Consider the following 19,899-nt stretch of genomic DNA (forward strand, 5'->3'; position numbering starts at 1 on the left):
GGGGAGAGAGGTAGAGGGGAGAGAGGTGAGGCAGGTAGAGGGGAGAGAGGTGAGGAAGGTAGAGGGGAGAGAGGTGAGGAAGGTAGAGGGGAGAGAGGTGAGGAAGGTAGAGGGGAGAGAGGTGAGGAAGGTAGAGGGGAGAGAGGTGAGGGAGGTAGAGGGGAGAGAGGTGAGGAAGGTAGAGGGGAGAGATGTGAGGGAGGTAGAGGGGAGAGAGGTAGAGGGGAGAGAGGTGAGGAAGATAGAGGGGAGAGAGGTGAGGGAGGTAGGTAGAGGGGAAAGAGAGAAAGGGGTGAGGGAGATACAGGTAGAGGGGAGAGCGAGAGAGGGGAGAGAGGGGGGAGGGGGATAAGGCAGGAGAGAAAGGGGTCAGAGAAGAGGAAAAGGTAGTTTAGAACGCCACTTTGCAGTCAAGCTGTTCAACAGTTGTTGTTCAAAAAATGTTGATAGGATCAACTGATCGTCACAATGATCATCATCTTTACTTCCACACCCAAGGACCGTCGTCACTAGCTTTAGAACCCAGATTATTACTGGCCATCTATTCATCATTTACAAATAAAATCAGACATCTGGTCAAACATAACCACAGCTACCAACAGCTGACCCCAACTGAACCACAGCCGACCCCTCCCCCCACTCACCTGCAAGCGGCCTCCTGCACCCTCTTGTTGGAGTCCAGGATGCGTTTGAGCAGCTCGGTCATCAGGGGCTTCAGGTAGGTGTCAGGAGGCTGGCTGACCGCCCAGTGGGCATAGCGACTCAGGGTCCAGCAGGTGATGGAGCGCACCAGGGCCTTCTCATCACTCAGACACTGCACCAGGTGGGGGATGAGCTCTGGCAGGTAGGGGATCATACCCTGCATACAACCTGGGAAAATGACATGCGGTTAGAATATTAGGTTCTACTGGCTTTAAGATTAGTGGTGAATATGGTGAAGAGTGAGATATTCTTGTGTAGTCCTTCGTTCAGGTTGCATGGTAGAATACCCTTAAAGATAGAGTTAAGCAACTGCCTGACCACACAAGTGGATAAACAGGACTCACCCCTGTACATTCTCTTTCACCACCGTATAGGCTTTCCTTTCCAAACTCATCTTTACTCTTCCACTTCCTCCCCCTCCCAGTCTCTGCTAGTCCTTACCCTCAGCGATGGCCCCCAGGACCAGTATGCCAGACTCCTTGATGACCCACTCTGGGTGGAAGAGCAGCTCTTTGAGGAGAGGCAGGATGGGGAGGAGCAGATCATCTCTGAACACGTTAGCCAACACGTCCAACGCTGCTGCTGAACACTTACCTGGAGACAGTGAGAGGGGACACGTTAATAAACAGAGGTACACAGACACGCAAACAAAAAGGTCAACCATATTTATAAATGTGAGGTATGGCTGGAAGAGACAGAGAGACAGACACAGACAGACAGAAAGACAGAGGCCGAGACACAGACAGACAGAGACAGAGAGAGAGAGAGAGAGAGACAGAGAGAGACAGAGAGAAAAAACAAAGTAAGCGAGACAAAGCAAGAAATGAAGGAAGAGAAAAACAGATAATCAGAGGTCCACTCACGGAGGTTCCAGTCAGAGATGGTGTCATCATCGTCCAGGTCATCATCATCATCATCGTCCTCGTCCTCGATGCCATCACGGTCGCCCTCGTGTTGCTGGGCAACAGTACGGGAGCGGTGGAACCTGGGCCTGATGTCCTGCTCGTTGTCAGGGATTGCCTCATCATCATCCTCCTCCACATCACCCTGACCACACACACACACAGTTAAAGACACACTCGTAAGGGTACACACACACACACACAAAAGGTATGCAATTCGAATTATTCATACTACTTTAAGACAATGAGCTTCCTTTAGGGCTGCAGCTAGGTAGCAGTCAGTTCACCTATCAGACTGTATCTTAACAGCAGACAGAGACACATACATATTTATGCATCTATAAATACGAATTCCATTGTAACCATAGCGACAGGCCAGTGATGGCGATACTCAAACCACCTCAGGACCTACACACACACCCAGGGTTGAGACACGGCCATGCACACACACACACAAAAATGTACTTGCCTGGCCTTCCAAAACCCTCCACCCTCCCTCTCCTGCTCCACCCCCCCTCCCTCTCCCCCTCCCAGGGTTGAGGTGTGATTTGTACAGTACATAATCACAGGCTCCAGTCCAGCAGCAGGCTAGCAGCCATAGATCCATTTCCTGGCTCACACTCAGAGCAGACTGACCTTGAGCAGAATGATGTCGATCTCGGAGTACTTCATCCCGTTGACGAGCACCGGAATCAGCCTGGAACAGACAGGGAACGAGGGACAGGGAACGAGGGACAGGGAACGAGGGACAGGGAACGAGGGACAGGGAACGAGGGACAGGGAACGAGGGACAGGGAACGAGGGACAGGGAACGAGGGACAGGGAACGAGGGACAGGGAACGAGGGACAGGGGAGAGGGAACATAGGGGGATGGGGGAAACAGGGGAGACGAGGCAGGGACAGGCCACATTAATATGTAAGCAGTGTCACAGATGAGCTCTAACAGCTATGGCTCTGATCAATGGCCAGGGTACCAGGATGAGGACAGTACACCCGGGGGTGAGGTCTAGAATGACTTAGCGTAGAGTGGGAGCAAATGTTGTAGCTAAGCTTTGACACAGAGGCTGGTGTTGTACTGTGTGTGTCACACAGTTGCTCCCCAGTGGCACAGTGGTCTAAGGCACTGCATCTCAGTGCTAGAGCCGTCACTACAGACCCTGGTTCGATTCCAGGCTGTACCACAATCCGGCCGTGATTGGGAGTCCCATAGGGCAGCGCACAATTGGCCCAGCGTCGTCCAGGTTTGGCCGGGGTAGGCAGTCATTGTAAATAAGAATTTGTTCTTAACTGACTTGCCTAGTGAAATAAAAGGTGAAATAAAATAAAAAAGCTTTTGTGCTGCTATGACCAGCTTTTCTTTCCTACATCCATCTCTGACATTCTTGTAACATTGTCTTTCAGTTACTTTGTGTGTGTATTACTCACTTGGAGAGGTGGTTACACAGCACGTCCTTACAGACAGGCTGTTCAGCCAGTGTCAGCCAGAACTCACAGGCCTCCAGAGCCACGTTCTCATCCTGGTCCTGAGTCCTCTGCAGCATGTACTGAGGAGGAGAGGACCATGGGAAAATTAGTACTATTAGCATTATATTTGTAGTTCACTACCTCAATCAATATTCAGGATTCATTTCAAGGCCAGGAGCTGGGCAGCCACAATCACATGACAGATTATGGATGAACCTGTCTGGCGAATAAAGGTTTTGGATGAACCTGTCTGGAGAATAAAGGTTTTGGATGAACCTGTCTGGAGAATAAAGCTTTTGGATGAACCTGTCTGGAGAATAAAGGTTTTGGATGAACCTGTCTGGAGAATAAAGGTTTTGGATGAACCTGTCTGGAGAATAAAGGTTTTGGATGAACCTGTCTGGAGAATAAAGCTTTTGGATGAACCTGTCTGGAGAATAAAGCTTTTGGATGAACCTGTCTGGAGAATAAAGGTTTTGGATGAACCTGTCTGGAGAATAAAGGTTTTGGATGAACCTGTCTGGAGAATAAAGGTTTTGGATGAACCTGTCTGGAGAATAAAGGTTTTGGATGAACCTGTCTGGAGAATAAAGCTTTTGGATGAACCTGTCTGGAGAATAAAGCTTTTGGATGAACCTGTCTGGAGAATAAAGGTTTTGGCCACAAGGTGGCATCTTGAGCTGATTTGATGAGACCAAGAGGAATCCATTTCACTGGTTCGTTTTCCTCCCTCCTTTACTCTCCGCTCCGCCTCCGCTCCGCCTCCCGCTCCCTCTCCGCCTCCCGCTCCCTCTCCGCCTCCCTCTCCGCCTCCCGCTCCCTCTCCGCCTCCCGCTCCCTCTCCGCCTCCCGCTCCGCCTCCCGCTCTGCCTTCCCCGCTCCCTACATCTAAATGTAATTCACTCCCCCTACACCTCTCTCCCTGCAGCTTAAACCGGGTGTACACTACACCATTTTTTGTTTAAGATCGTAGACAAAATACCCATGTCGTTGCTGTCACTGACGCTTGTTTAATGTGAGCGGGTCAGAGACGCAATCTAAGGGCTACCGATCCAGTCTTAGAGCAGTCACAGACGTCCCGATATTTTCAAGCATGTTTGATTTGATCAGCGCAAAATCTGCAATGCTCTTGTATTGTGAGCTGTGCAATGACAAGTTTTGAGAACGTGATCTGCAATGGCCAATGAGAGCTGGCCAGAGAAGAAGCCAGTGAGATGATGACGTTGTATCACATCAGCCAGAACGTGTAGACTCTGGAGCAGGAGCCATGACTACTATTAGTATGTGTTTGCCTTTAACCCGTGTAAATTCTAAATGTTGGCTAGATATTTCAACTCTGTATGACAAGCGTGAATGTCTAACTGAAAATGTTTATGAGGCTGCTTTGAGCCACAGCTCATTGTAGCTACGTTACATGTAATCACATTATCACATCATTGTTTTGGCGAGACAGCGTGGTATGGAAACGACCAAGTGAAGAATCTTGTAGTGTGAATCCAGTCTGTGCCATATCGTTAGCGTGCGCAACACTACTTTGGCAAGACAAAAAAACGACAGGAAAGACAGTTGTTTAATGTGAGAGGCTCAGCTATATTAGGATTTTTTAAGTCATGTAGTATACACCAGGTATTACCGAATCCAAACCCCAGTCCTAGCCCCAGCACCCCAGTCTCACCTCTATGATGTTCTGCATGTGTGGTAGGACACAGTCCATGTCCTAGCCCCAGTACCCCAGTCCCAGTCTCACCTCTACGATGTTCTGCATGTGTGGTAGGACACAGTCCATGTCCTAGCCCCAGTACCCCAGTCCCAGTCTCACCTCTACGATGTTCTGCATGTGTGGTAGGACACAATCCATGTCCTAGCCCCAGTACCCCAGTCCCAGTCTCACCTCTACGATGTTCTGCATGTGTGGTAGGACACAGTCCATGTCCTAGCCCCAGTACCCCAGTCCCAGTCTCACCTCTATGAGGTTGTGCATGTGTGGTAGGAGACGGTCCATGCGGACCTCCAGCAGCATGACCAGAGCTCTGCAAACGTTCTTCCTCACCTCCGGCTCCTCATCAGTCGCCAGGGCAAACAGGTTCTAAAGGGAGGGAGGAGGGTCAACCATCACACATGCACACATACTAGTCCCTACCTTCATTCCTTGGAGATGCATCCTGTGTTTTTTGACATTGCATTACTAATGAAGGAAAGGAGACAGGCTTTTTTGTAAGTAATTGAGATAGAGCCTGTCTTCATGAGTTCTGACCAGGACCCGTAACCATAGAGCCTCTCAGAATAGAACATTGGTGGTAAGTGCTGAGAATAGACATTTTCATCCTACTCAAGGGTAAAAATAAAAGCTATGCATGAAGCCTCTAGTGATAAGTCACACCTAGTCAACAGATATTTAGGACACCTCATGAGCTGTCCTATCCAGTTAAGAGTTACCAGCAGGTGTCTTGATAAGAGAAAAATGCAGTGAGTCAGTGGTTCCTGTGCCACATGCAATTGCTTTGGAGTTGTTAAAATTATGTTTTGATATTTCTATATAATAAACCCGTAAATAATCAAGACCTACATACAACAGTATCGCTTGTGCCTTTGACAATGATTTCATATATATATATATTTATTTTATTTAACTAGGCAAGTCAGTTAAGAACAAATTCTTATTTACAATGACAGCCTACACCGGCCAAACCCGGACGACGCTGGGCCAATTGTGCGCTGCCCTATGGGACTCCCAATCACGGCCGGTTGTGAAACAGGCCTATTTCACATTATATGCCTAAATACTTAATCCACTAGGCTAATAAATAAACATGTTTTTCTTTTAATTATTTAATTATCTATACTGAACAAAAATATAAACGCAACATGTAAAGTGTTGGTCCCATGTTTCATGAGCTGAAATAAAAGATCCCAGAAATTGCACATAAAGCTTATTTCTCTGAAATGTTGTGCACAAATTTGTTTACATCCCTGTTAGTGAGCATTTCTCCTTTGCCAAGATAATCCATCCATCTTCCAGGTGTGGCATATCAAGAAGCTGATTAAACAGCATGATCATTATACAGGTGCAACTTGTGCTGGGGACGCTGTTTATTATCTATGCATAGTCACTTTACCCCTACCTACAAATTACCTCTACTAACCTGTACCCGCGCACATAGACTCGGTACCGGTACCCCCTGTATATAGCCTCGTTATTGTTATTTTATTGTGTTACTTTTTATTAAATTTTGTACTTTAGTTTATTAAGTAAATATTTTCTTAACTCTATTTCTTGAACTGCATTGTTGGTTAAGGGCTTGTAAGTAAGCATTTCACGGTAAGGTCTACACCGGTTGTATTCGACGCATGTGACAAATAAAAATTTATTTGACATTAAAAGGCCTCTAAAATGTGCAGTTTTGTCACACAACACAATGCCACAGATGTCAAGTTTTGAGGGAGCGTGCAATTGGCAAGCTGACGGCAGGAATGTCCACCAGAGCTGTTGCCAGAGAATTTAATGTTCATTTTTCTACCATAAGCAGCCTCGAATGTCGTTTTAGAGGATTTGGCAGTACGTCCAACCTGCCTCACAACCGCAGACCACGTGTAACCACGCCAGCCCAGGACCTCCACATCCGACTTCTTCACCTGCGGGATCGTCTGAGACCAGCCACCTGGACAGCTGATGAAACTGAGGAGTATTTCTGTCTGTAATAAAGCCCTTTCGTGGGGAAAAATTAATTGACTGGCTGGGCCTGGCTCCCCAGTTGGTGGCCCTATGCCCGCCCCACCCATGACTGTGCCCCTGCCCATTCATGTGAAATCCATAGATTAGGAACCAATTAATTAATTTCAATTGACTGATTTCCTTATACAAACTGTAACTCAGTAAAATTGTTGGAATTGTTGCATGTTGCATTTATATTTTTGTTCAGTATATATATTATGTTATTTAAAGTTAACCCTTTGGAGCGCAATACCACGTTGTTAAAAAAATATGCTTAAATTGGGCATGCCTATAAGTTGGGCAATTGAAGGCATCTAGGGCTTATGTTAACTTTGACTGTGTTAGATGAAAATGATACACCTTTCAAATGTTGCATGCAACATTATCGGCAAGTGACTTGAGGCCTATTGCGCCAAAGCCATTTAGAGCTGTTAAACAGGAGTGACAAGCGTGTTGATATGACAGTAATATTGTCAAAATATTCTGCTTTTAATAACCATCAGAATTTGTTAAAAAAGTTTATGCATGCCAACATGACAATAATTAGGTGAAGTCAAAACAGGTTTTCTAGGACCTTTTCTGAGATGCTTTGTGGATCATAAAACCAGTGGGGAAGGCCTAAGGATTTATACATTAATTGTAAAACAAAACAAATAATTGTTACGATCTTCTGATTTAATCTCTTCAATGTGTTAAAAAGAGAAGAGTTAATACTGAAGAGAAAAAAAATATCCACTCAGGATTTTTCTTCGGTGGTCTCTGGGTAGAAAAATCTAGCTAGCTTAGCCAACCATTGTCTCTAGGCCATCAGAACCTGGACAGAAAGCCTCTGCCATTCAACTGTTTTACAGCAGAATTTTGGAGTGACAGTGGAATGAACCAATCACATTTTGACTTGCAATGGGTGGGACCTAGCAGGGGTGTGCCGACATGGCCATACTCGTATCCGTAAATTGACAGTTGAGTTATTTACACCACGTAAGCACCTCACTTTTCTGACTGAAAGATGTGTGCTGGCACATGAAAATATATATTTTTTCCAATCACGGATAATTACAAAAAATACTGAGATCATAATTGCCCATATCCGTTACGATACTTGTTTTGTCCGACTACTTGGCATACCTCTAGTGTCTAGGCCTTCTCAAAGGCCTAGACACGTCACTACTGAGAGCGCAAGAGCAAATAATCAGTGGTGCAAGCCTCGATCAGACCGACAGCATCATTGCATCAATGACGCATCAATTCTGAAGTCAAACTTTTTCCATTATGTAATCCAACATTGTTACTGGATGTGTGCAACAGAACTTCAACATTTACGTTTTGCTACCATTTCTGTCAATCTATGCATACAATTAGATGCATACGTTGGATAAATCCACTGCAACTGCCTCTGCAACACAATGCTGCACAGCGTTCCATTGGAATTGAATGTACCTCTGGTGTCCCAAAATGCAATGACACTGTCGGTCTGATCGAGGCGTAAAGCTAGTAACGTTAGCTAGCTTGTGTTGTATGTAGTACTGTGACAAAGGTGACGGCGGCTGGAGCAACTTCAAGGTGGATGTTGTTGTAATTTGTTAGCGTCACCCTTTTCAAGATTAACTTTCAAACGTCTTTCAAACTTTACAAATGATCATCACGGTGAGTGGCACTGTTTTTTGTTGCAACTCGCTTGCTGTTAGCTAGCTCTTTGAAAAATAATGACTGAAACATTGCTGCATTTTAAAACCTTAGATCACCCGTTAGTGTGATGAGTGTGATAAAATATATTTGTAATGAGAAGTAATAGCTGGTTTGTTAATATAGGACATGAAATGGTGGTGCTTTTGTATTGTTCTGATTTCATGGTGCCTACTGGAATGAATGGGCAGCTTATTCTTTAACATTATTTTATGCTGTGTGTGACTGCTGTCGCCTGTGTATGAGCCATGTCTGTGTGTTTGACCAAAACGGTCTCTCCTTCAGTGCACAGGTATTACGGTCGCTGTCCTTTCAACACCACAAGCCTGTCACCTTTGATGTGACACTGTTGTTGTCGCTATTGGTCAAAGTGTAATAGTGGTGTTGGCTACCATAGGTTGTGCAGATAGTGTTTTTTGTTTTGCTGGTCGCGTTATTTTATGCTCTGTGTCACATGTGGTGTCCGTGCCGGTTCAGTCTCTGTGTGTGCCGCAGCCCAAAGCGCGTGCGACCAGGCCTGTTTGTTTAATTAATAATGTCCTCAAAAAGCATTGCTTATCCTTCACTAGAACAGTCCGACTACAGAAGATATAATGTTGGGCACATTAAGTGATGCTATGTTTTCTGTTATTGTCTTCATTTTTGAGTTTGATACAACGTATTGGAAGATTTGTGGTGCCTCTGCATAAAGCGTCTCAAGAGTAAGAGTTCTGATCTAGGATCAGTTTGGCCTTTCAGATCACTTTCTGTACCAATTAGACTACTAAGCCTCTGGTCATCTACTGACCTAATGAGTTCTACTGAGCTTCTATTGAGCAACTCAGAGCCTGCTACAACTCTGGCCTTCTGCCCGTTATCACAAAGAACTCACCAGTGAAAATAGTTTATTTCTGCAGGGCGTTTTTAAAGCTAACACTTTATTTAGAATATGCAAATTGGATTTCATGTGACCTGTGCCTCTTCCACGCAGAGTGCCCCCTCTCTCACCCCCGCAGCTAAAGACATGAGAGGGACATTAAACAGTAGCCCTTTATCTCCTATCCGCTTGCTGTATTGTCATCGTCACTGTGTGGTTACTGGATGCAGCCGTCCTGATCCAGGGACCAGCTGGCTGGAAGTTAAGCTCATCAGTGGTTAACGTGACCTAGCCCTGATCCAAATCGGTGGAATTGGGGTTGGTGTAATAAACTGCAGCTCGGGTCTATCTCTTGGTAGTGCAGTGTTGTGCTGCGTAGAGGCTCAGCTCTGACCTACTGACACACTGTACTGAGAGCTGAGGCCATATACCTGCCTGCCTGCACTGACAGCGGAGGCTAGTTGGGTGGGCTGTGTGTGTGTGTGTGTGTGTGTGTGTATGACTTGATTGCAGGAGGCTCATGGCATGTGTCTGACTTTGTGGGCATATCAGATAGTCACAGGGCTGTCTGGGGATTATGGGAGGTCAGAGTATATAGGTCTGACTGCAGAGGTCACGGCGGGGTCAGACTTGCCTCGATGAAGTCGTCGATGTGCAGCATTAGGGCCTGGGTCCTACTGATGATGAACTGGTTGACGCAGGCGATGGCATGAGACCTGCAACACCACAAGACAGACTCCTTAGAGCCTCAACCTCACACCACCCAAACTCATGTGTTCCCCCTTATCAATGCTGCCTCTGTTCCTCCCCCCAGTCTCCAATCTGGGATCTCAGACACTGATAACGCCTAAGGATGGATATAGAGACAGAGACAGTTTCATCTATAAGCCTGAGGAAAGAGGGATCTGAGAGAACACTTTGGATCAAAGTGCCTGTAAATATAGCTAGATCTGAAAACAACACCTGGCTATGGGTTGTTTTGGAACCAATTAAAAGGAGGCGCAAGGTGTTGCCTCTTTCGCTCACTCCAGGTGGAGCCAAGGCTGTGAGCAGGGAGAGTGAGGGAGGCCCAGTACACTCATACTCTAGGTACTTTTGCTTACCACTGTGCTTCTGCTTGCTATTTGGGGTCTAGGCCGAGTTACTGTAAGGCACTTTGTGACAAATGCTGATGTAAACAAAATACATTATAAATACATTTGGTTTGATTTGAGTACCTTATCTTGGGGCTGCTGTGCTTGAAGAACTGCAGGAACTTTGGGATCATAACGTTGAGCGGACGGTCCAACACGTCACTGTCCAAGATCTCTGCTGAGTCCTCACAGATCTTCTGAAGAGCTCCAAACGCCCCCTGAGAGAGAGAGGGGGGAGAGAGACGGAGATGGGGGGGGGGGTTTACCAAATATGTTTCAGGGCCAGATAGTCGTCGTCGCCCCCCCCCCCAGTTGTTTTAATATATATTTATCAGCCAGCCTCAAGGACAGGAGACCATATGGACAGTAAAGATGTCATACTCCATCAACACTGAGTCAACCCATAAAAACAACAGGTATGAGAAGCCTTCATCACCACATACTGTATCTAACACAGCACAAGGAGAAACACAACCTGGCCAGGCTGACCACTTAGGAAATGAACAGCAGGACAAAATTGTGGATTTGATAGTGAAACATAAAACAGCTACAGTACAGGCCTATTCATGCGAGAGGCTGTCAGTGTGTGATGGAATTCTATACGACTACATTAAAGAAAGCGTCCTCCATAAAAGTCATTAGGGGTTCCGTAATACAGTGTGACATGCACACACACAAACACACAAAGCAAGTGTCTTCAAAGCTGAGAGGATAGAAGTATCATGTGTGTCACATATGATCATGTGTCTCATCAAGAGAACTGAAATCTAGTCCACTCTACAGGAGTGTCTCTTCCACTTGTAAGGTATGTATTATCACCACCCGACAAGGACTTTGCACCCACAACCAGCAAACATCACAGCTATGAATTATATACATAAATACTCACAAGCCCCTTGAAAAGCTCAATTTTCTAAACCTAAAGAGGACTTGACGTTGTAAGCCTGCATCATGTTCGAACCCAGCTGATTATGTGCAGTTAATATGTCTATATGGGTAAATGACGATGCAGCCTTGGAATGTATCTTCCCAGGGAAATACAGATTCTGAGTTGATGGCAGTAGCTGACACACATTCAATATGCCGCCACACGTACATCACACACAAACACACTCAAACTCGGAAAGGAATCTGATCGTATGCAAAGAGTGTGGCGACGGTGGTGCTGTCTGAAGGCCATTTCCAGGGCGGGCGCTGTTTCCTTCCAACCAGACAGCTTAGAGACCGAGAAGAAGGTGTGCTTAAAGAAAATACAAGGTTTCTGTCAGTATGAGAGAGCCGGTTGAGGCTTTCCTCTTTTGTTCTCTATTGCTTCTCCATTGTTCCTCAAGCAAGGAGGGAGGCCGACGACATCACAATCCCCATCAGACCAAAATATTTTTTAACCCTTTCGTGTGTGTACTTTACTGTATTTATACTTGGGATATTGCTTTTTAACAGTAAAATTATTATTGATTTATTATCGCTGGAGGACAAATTTAAATATATAGACTGGTGACTGGGACAGGAGTGTTTGTGTGTGAGTGAGTAGTCAAGGCACTGAATACCAATGAAGCTGGACAGTCCCTGTAAGAGCCTTGCTGTCGAAATGGGAGGTGCAAGAATGACAACTATGCAAAAGAATGCATGTCTGCTGAGAGGAGAGAAAAGGGGGTTAAATAAACAATTCCTTTTAATCTTCCTCTTCCATCCTTACTCTGTTTGAACACTATGTTCAGACATGTCACTGTAGGAGTTTACAGCAGTGTCTGAATGAGCAAGCATCAGCCAGAGCTGGACCCGGTCGGTAGACACACGCACAAGCACCTTCCAACTGCCCGGTCACCACTGTAAAAACTGCTCTCCAGCAAAACCTAAATAAAGCCATCAACCAACATTCTATAAGCGTTAGGCGACATCACACACACCTGCTCTGGTCTTTTTATAGAGCGAGGGGTGCAGAGGGAAAGAGAGAGGAGAGAAGGGGGGGGGGAGAAAGGGGTTACTGAAGAGAGAGAGCGAGAGAACAGTACAGAAACTCACACACAGTTAACTGCCAGAATAATGGAAACACTTGAGAAATTGAGGGTTATAAAAGTATTTTGAAAGCCGTTGTGGTTCCTGAGTTAATTAAGCAATAAACATCTTATCATGCATTAAAATTCTGGGCAGGCCATTATTTTGGCTACCATGGCTATGCCCCCATAGGACGACAATGCCCCCATCAACAGGATATGAGTGGCCACTGAATGGTTTTATGAGCATGAAAATGATGTAAACCATATACCATGGCCGTCTCAGTCACCAGATCTCAACCCAATTGAACATTTTTGGGAGATTCTGGAGCAGCGCCTGAGACGGCGTTTTCCACCACCATCACCAAAACATGGAATTTCTCATGGAAGAATGTTGTCGCATTCCTCCAATAGAGTTCCAGACACTTGTAGAATCTATGCCAATGTGCATTCTGGCTTGTGGTGGCCCAACGCCCTATTAAAGACACTTTATGTTGGCGTTTCCTTTATTTTGTCAGTTACCTGTACAACCACACACAGGCACACCGCAATAGCCACAAGCACACAGCGAGTCACATGCAGAGACACACACACACACACACAACTGTACCAATCAGCTAGAGGTAAAAAGTCCAACGGCTGTCTGCAACATGATCCGACTCAAATATGCTCTGAATCACTCAAATCAATTACTAACATTTGTGTTAATATTCTACATGAATACTATTCATAAAGAATGCAACTGCTCTTTCAGCAAGTTAAAAAGCAGAACTCCTTCCAACTCCAACGCAGAGAATAACTGAGCTAAATCTCTGCTTGTGAACCAGCTCTGTAATAGAGGAACACACTATGTGGCAATACTGAGAACCATTGCCCTGGCTGTCCTTTTGGATGTCTGCCAGGCCCAGGCGTACAAGTAAACTGTACCTCCCTTTGGTTTTACTTGGATTCCCTTTGATTTTTCAAGATTGTAGGCCATTGAAGATAGCAGGGGGACGTATTTAAGTGTTACACCATAAGTGGTCCATGCTTCCACGGTATGATTGTAGGATACATGTAAGAGTAAATGATCAATGGCATGCAGCTTGTGTCGCTCTATTCGAGATATTGACACACTCACACCAGCTCCGGTTCAAAGAGATGGTAAAGGAAGTGGAGAGACTCATCTGTCATTGAGTCATGATTAGGTCATTCTAAAGTACAAAGGTAGTTTGTTCTGTGTGTCAGATCAACACTACACACACACACACACACACACAAGTGAGTAACAAGGAAATGAGAGGATACCGTACGTCTAGGCTTTACTGTATGTGAATGCATGTAGGTGCGTGAGCTCCCCTACAGTGGGGAAAAAAAGTATTTAGTCAGCCACCAATTGTGCAAGTTCTCCCACTTAAAAAGATGAGAGAGGCCTGTAATTTTCGTACACGTCAACTATGACAGACAAAATGAGAAAAAAAAATCCAGAAAATCACATTGTAGGATTTTTAATGAATTTATTTGCAAATTATGGTGGAAAATAAGTATTTGGTCAATAACAAAAGTTTCTCAATACTTTGTTATATACCCTTTGTTGGCAATGACACAGGTCAAACGTTTTCTGTAAGTCTTCACAAGGTTTTCACACACTGTTGCTGGTATTTTGGCCCATTCCTCCATGCAGATCTCCTCTAGAGCAGTGATGTTTTGGGGCTGTCGCTGGGCAACACGGACTTTCAACTCCCTCCAAAGATTTTCTATGGGGTTGAGATCTGGAGACTGGCTAGGCCACTCCAGGACCTTGAAATGCTTCTTACGAAGCCACTCCTTCGTTGCCCGGGCGGTGTGTTTGGGATCATTGTCATGCTGAAAGACCCAGCCACATTTCATCTTCAATGCCCTTGCTGATGGAAGGAGGTTTTCACTCAAAATCTCACGATACATGGCCCCATTCATTCTTTCCTTAACACGGATCAGTCGTCCTGGTCCCTTTGCAGAAAAACAGCCCCAAAGCATGATGTTTCCACCCCCATGCTTCACAGTAGGTATGGTGTTCTTTGGATGCAACTCAGCATTCTTTGTCCTCCAAACACGACGAGTTGAGTTTTTACCAAAAAGTCCTATTTTGGTTTCATCTGACCAAATGACATTCTCCCAATCCTCTTCTGGATCATCCAAATGCACTCTAGCAAACTTCAGACGGACCTGGACATGTACTGGCTTAAGCAGGGGGACACGTCTGGCACTGCAGGATTTGAGTCCCAGGCGGCGTAGTGTGTTACTGATGGTAGGCTTTGTTACTTTGGTCCCAGCTCTCTGCAGGTCATTCACTAGGTCCCCCCGTGTGGTTCTGGGATTTTTGCTCACTGTTCTTGTGATCATTTTGACCCCACGGGGTGAGATCTTGCGTGGAGCCCCAGATCGAAGGAGATTATCAGTGGTCTTGTATGTCTTCCATTTCCTAATAATTGCTCCCACAGTTGATTTCTTCAAACCAAGCTACTTACCTATTGCAGATTCAGTCTTCCCAGCCTGGTGCAGGTCTACAATTTTGTTTCTGGTGTCCTTTGACAGCTCTTTGGTCTTGGCCATAGTGGAGTTTGGAGTGTGACTGTTTGAGGTTGTGGACAGGTGTCTTTTATACTGATAACAAGTTCAAACAGGTGCCATTAATACAGGTAACGAGTGGAGGACAGAGGAGCCTCTTAAAGAAGAAGTTACAGGTCTGTGAGAGCCAGAAATCTTGCTTGTTTGTAGGTGACCAAACACTTATTTTCCACCATAATTTGCAAATAAATTCATAAAAAATCCTACAATATAATTTTCTGGATTTTTTTTTCCTCAATTTGTCTGTCATAGTTGACGTGTACCTATGATGAAAATTACAGGCCTCTCTCATCTTTTTAAGTGGGAGAACTTGCACAATTGGTGACTGACTAAATACTTTTTTCCCCCACTGTATGTGTTTCCTTCAGAACACAGTGATTCCAAGCCACACATCTGTATACATCTGATACTGTCTAGAGCTGGGGGATATGGACCAAAATCCATATCGCCATACATTTTCCAATTTTCTGCTATAACGATGAACCAGCGGGTAAAACATTGTTTGGGGGGGGGGGGGGGGGGGGGGGGTGCTACAACTGTGCGCGATACGGACTAAAAGTAAAATATTTTATAGCAATCAAATAGACCCATAAACATAATATTTTAATGGACAATTACTTTACATTAGCGGCAGGGCTCTAGACAACGGAGACGGTACCCTATGATTAAAAAAGTTACCCATTTCATCTAACATATCCAGGGAATACATTATTTATTTTTTCATGTGCAACCTGTCAAAATAGGATTCAGAATTATCAGATTTCTATTTGGCTATTCAGAGAATTTGCCAACATCTTTGTGCATATTGGCCTGCCCTATAGGCCATTATTCACCACCTGAGGAAGTGGGAACTCAAAACACTTTTTCGATCCTAGAACATGGAAAAACAGTTTGGTTTGTCATGTTGCTAGCCTGCACTGGGAGTCTGTGCTGTATCATGTTAACTCCCCACTCACGGTGCACAGAAGTTAAGACACTTGAATAATGCGGCACGGCATGTAGACATTTTTAAACTGTTAATTACTGTTCGCAAAACAATGTCCATACAGGCTAGAACACTTAACAATGCAAGAAGATACCGGTAGCTTTCAGCTTTGTAGGCTAACATTCCTTGTCATCTTACAGCTGGAGCTAACAATTTCTGCTCTAGTACTTTGTTTGTGATAATACACTAATCATAACGCAAAATATGCTGTTTCAAAGCCGATTGCAACCAAAAACATTACTCATGCTCTTCATCACGTCTCTCCATCTGCCAAAGATTATCTATTGCCTCAGCGAACAGTCAGTGTGTGAATCACTGTGGTGTGAACAGGGCTGATGGGCCGCAACCCTCTTGCCTCGTGAATAACTTTATACTGGTTAAAAAGACAGCTTATTTTATAAAATTGTGCGCTACTTCTATGCAAATGTTGTTGATCAGTACAAGTCCCAAATGGAAGGTAAACAGATTGTCATGAAATCAGCCAAAACAAGCGCAGTAACTCAATGCATGCACACACTCTTATTGAATGTGCATTCACCTGTATTGTGAATAGGCCTAGGCTTGATACACCCAGTTTATAGAGATTTACCATTCAAATAGATGATTATCATTATGTGATTTCGTAGTTAGATTGTTTTTACCAAAGTCAAATTCATTGTATGATTTGTATAATTGATTCATTAATGCATACAGTGCCTTGCAAAAGTATTCATCCCCCTTGGCGTTTTTCCTATTTTGTTGCATTACACCCTGTAATTTAAATAGATTTTTATTTGGATTCCATGTAATGGACATACACAAAATAGTCCAAATTGGTGAAGTGAAATCAAAAAAACTTCGTTTCAAAACATTCTACAAAATAAATAACGGAAATGTGGTGCGTGCATATGTATTCACCCCCTTTGCTATGAAGCCCCTAAATAAGATCTGGTGCAACCAATTACCTTCAGAAGTCACATAATTAGTTAAATAAAGTCCACCTGTGTGCAATCTAAGGGTCACATGATCTCAGTATATATACACACCTATTCTGAAAGGCCCCAGAGTCTGCAACACCACTAAGCAAGAGGCACCACCAAGCAAGCGGCACCATGAAGACCAAGGAGCTCTACAAACAGGTCAGGGACAAAGTTGTGGAGAAGTACAGATCAGGGTTGGGTTATAAAAAAATATCAGAAACTTTGAACATCCCACGGAGCACCATTAAATCCATTATTAAAAAATTGAAGGAATATGGCACCACAACAAACCTGCCAAGTGAGGGCCGCCCACCAAAACTCACGGACCAGGCAAGGAGGGCATTAATCAGAGGCAACAAAGAGACCAAAGATAACCCTGAAGGAGCTGCAAAGCTCCACAGTGGAGATTGGAGTATCTGTCCATAGGACCACTTTAAGCCGTACACTCCACAGAGCTGGGCTTTACGGAAGAGTGGCCAGAAAAAAGCCATTGCTTAAATAAAAAAAGAAGCATACACGTTTGTTGTTCGCCAAAAGGCATGTGGGAGACTCCCCAAACATATGGAAGAATGTACAGGGAAATCCTTGAGGAAAACCTGTTTCAGTCTTCCAGAGATTTGAGACTGGGACAGAGGTTCCCCCTCCAGCAGGACAATGACCCTAAGCATACTGCTGAAGCAACACTCGAGTGGTTTAAGGGGAAACATTTAAATGTCTTGGAATGGCCTAGTCAAAGCCCAGACCTCAATCCAATTGAGAATCTGTGGTATGACTTAAAGATTGCTGTACACCAGCGGAACCCATCCAACTTGAACGAGCTGGAGCAGTTTTGCCTTGAAGAATGGGCAAAAATCCCAGTGGCTAGATGTGCCAAGCTTATAGAGACATACCCCAAGAGACTTGCAGCTGTAATTGCTGCAAAAGGTGGCTCTACAAAGTATTGACTTTGGGGGGGGTGAATAGTTATGCACACTCAAGTTCTGTTTTTTTGTCTTATTACTTGTTTGTTTCACAAGAAAAAATATTTGTCATCTTCAAAGTGGTAGGCATGTTGTGTAAATCAAATGATACAACCCCCCCCCCAAAATCTATTTTAATTCCAGGTTGTAAGGCAACAAAATAGGAAAAATGCCAAGGGGGGTGAATACTTTCGCAATCCACTGTACATGGCTGTCTCTGAAAAATGTTGATGTGATGTTTTTTAAATGTTATAATATTGAACTCAAGATGCCCAACAATTGAACAGAGCAGTAGCTGTGGTATAGTTTTGGTATGGAGTATAGTGATGGTATAAAGTACCGTGACACTAAACCCTTTGACACAGTGAGCCATCAGATCCTCACATTTACGTCATTTAGCAGACGCTCTTATCCAGAGCGACTTACAAATTGGTGCATTCACCCTATAGCCAGTGGGATAACCACTTTTTTTATTTTTTTTTATTTATTTTTTTTTTGGGGGGGGGGGGTAGAAGGATTACTTTATCCTATCCCAGGTATTCCTTAAAGAGGTGGGGTTTCAAATGTCTCCGGAAGGTGGTGAGTGACTCCGCTGTAGTTATTACCTGAAGTCACCTTCTGCAGTCAACTTGCATTCTGCAATTTACCGGTCACATTTTAAATGATGAAGCTTACCGTAATTCCCCAGAACAGTTGAGCCAGTTATGTGTTTGTTTGTAAATAGCAAAAACGGGAGAAAGCGAGCTGGTGAGTCTATAGCGTTCTATATCTATCGGCGAGTCTGTTGTGCGGCGCACCTGAGGTGATGAAGTTACACTTCTATGCAATTCACTACTAAATGTTTGCCATCAGATATCTTATAATGGCTTTCTGCCAGAAGTCAAAGAGCTCTGGATGAGTTCTGTACAGCTGCGATTTTTTCTCTGCGCTTCCTACTAGCAAAATCCTGGTATGAGAGAAGGACGGTATGACAATATGAAAATCTGGATACCGCCCAAGCCTAACAGTAATTGCTTTGTAAAAGTGTATTTTTCCCGCAATTGCATTTCAGGCAACGGTCATATGCTTGTGCTTTTCAGAATGCATCTCTCCCTCCTCTGTGCGCACAGTGGGGAGAGGGAGTGAGAGTGGCTCGCTCACACAGCAGCCGACAACGAAACAGGGACAGGCAGATACTTCTATAGCAGGAATCAACATAATGCATAGGCTATTACTGTTGACCAAATAATGGTTTTAGAACAATCTACAGGAACATTGTGTAGCAAAATCACGCAACATTATCATCCCAGCTCTACTGCTGTCCCGTGTGTATGTGCAGAAGAATTGTGTGCGTGTGTCACAATCAACTCATTTGTGGCGCAAGTGGTGTGGCTTTATATTTAGTGCTGCTGGCAAGCAGTCAGGGGCTACCCCAAAGAATTCTGGGATGGCTATTTTAGGAGCTGTTTCAAGGGGGCATTTACCCACAACGCAACTCTGCATGAGCAGCACGCAGCATCAGGATTGATGCAAAGTATGACACCCCCATAAAATGTATGATTTAAATAGGCTATCCTCTATGCGAACACACTATTCCTTCGTAACTGGATCATCAAATGCCTTTAGTGGAGATTTCTTACCCCCTCCACACACCAGCCACATGTACACCCTTTACCTGACTTGAATATCTATGAGCGCAACACACACACACGTTCAGCATGGCCACATGATGGATGTCCCTGGCGTGTTCTGTTCTGCAGAGAGAGGGCTATAACTCGGTTAGGACACACCCATACCACTTCTGGTTTTCATCCTCTCCTTGTAATAAGGGACTAACTCAGACCTTGGACATCAGGTGAGTGCAATTAACTACCAGGAAGAAACAACAACCAAAAGAGTTTTGTGGTGTAGAGACAGGGCTGTGAGAGGACTGGCTGACCAAGAGCAGAAAGAGTAAGACTTGGCCTTAAAACGTCCCTCAAACA

At 44.6% G+C, this 19,899-nt stretch overlaps 1 protein-coding gene across 1 annotated transcript in view; it reads right to left on the bottom strand.

The window, feature by feature from the left end:
- LOC311128458 (transportin-1-like) overlaps positions 1-19,899 on the bottom strand; it is a 51,078-nt gene that overhangs the window by 11,951 nt on the left and 19,228 nt on the right. The window contains exons 6-13 of the mRNA XM_084160611.1: positions 10,537-10,670; positions 9,954-10,035; positions 5,032-5,154; positions 3,030-3,148; positions 2,241-2,301; positions 1,566-1,749; positions 1,144-1,296; positions 645-870 (exon numbers count right to left, since the gene is read on the bottom strand). Of these exons, the coding sequence (XP_084016737.1) occupies positions 645-870; positions 1,144-1,296; positions 1,566-1,749; positions 2,241-2,301; positions 3,030-3,148; positions 5,032-5,154; positions 9,954-10,035; positions 10,537-10,670 (1,082 nt within the window). The remainder of the gene's footprint in view (positions 1-644; positions 871-1,143; positions 1,297-1,565; positions 1,750-2,240; positions 2,302-3,029; positions 3,149-5,031; positions 5,155-9,953; positions 10,036-10,536; positions 10,671-19,899) is intronic.

The sequence above is a fragment of the Coregonus lavaretus genome (genome assembly GCF_964263955.1).
Source record: "Coregonus lavaretus genome assembly, chromosome: 4".
In the NCBI taxonomy this organism is placed as follows: domain Eukaryota; kingdom Metazoa; phylum Chordata; class Actinopteri; order Salmoniformes; family Salmonidae; genus Coregonus; species Coregonus lavaretus.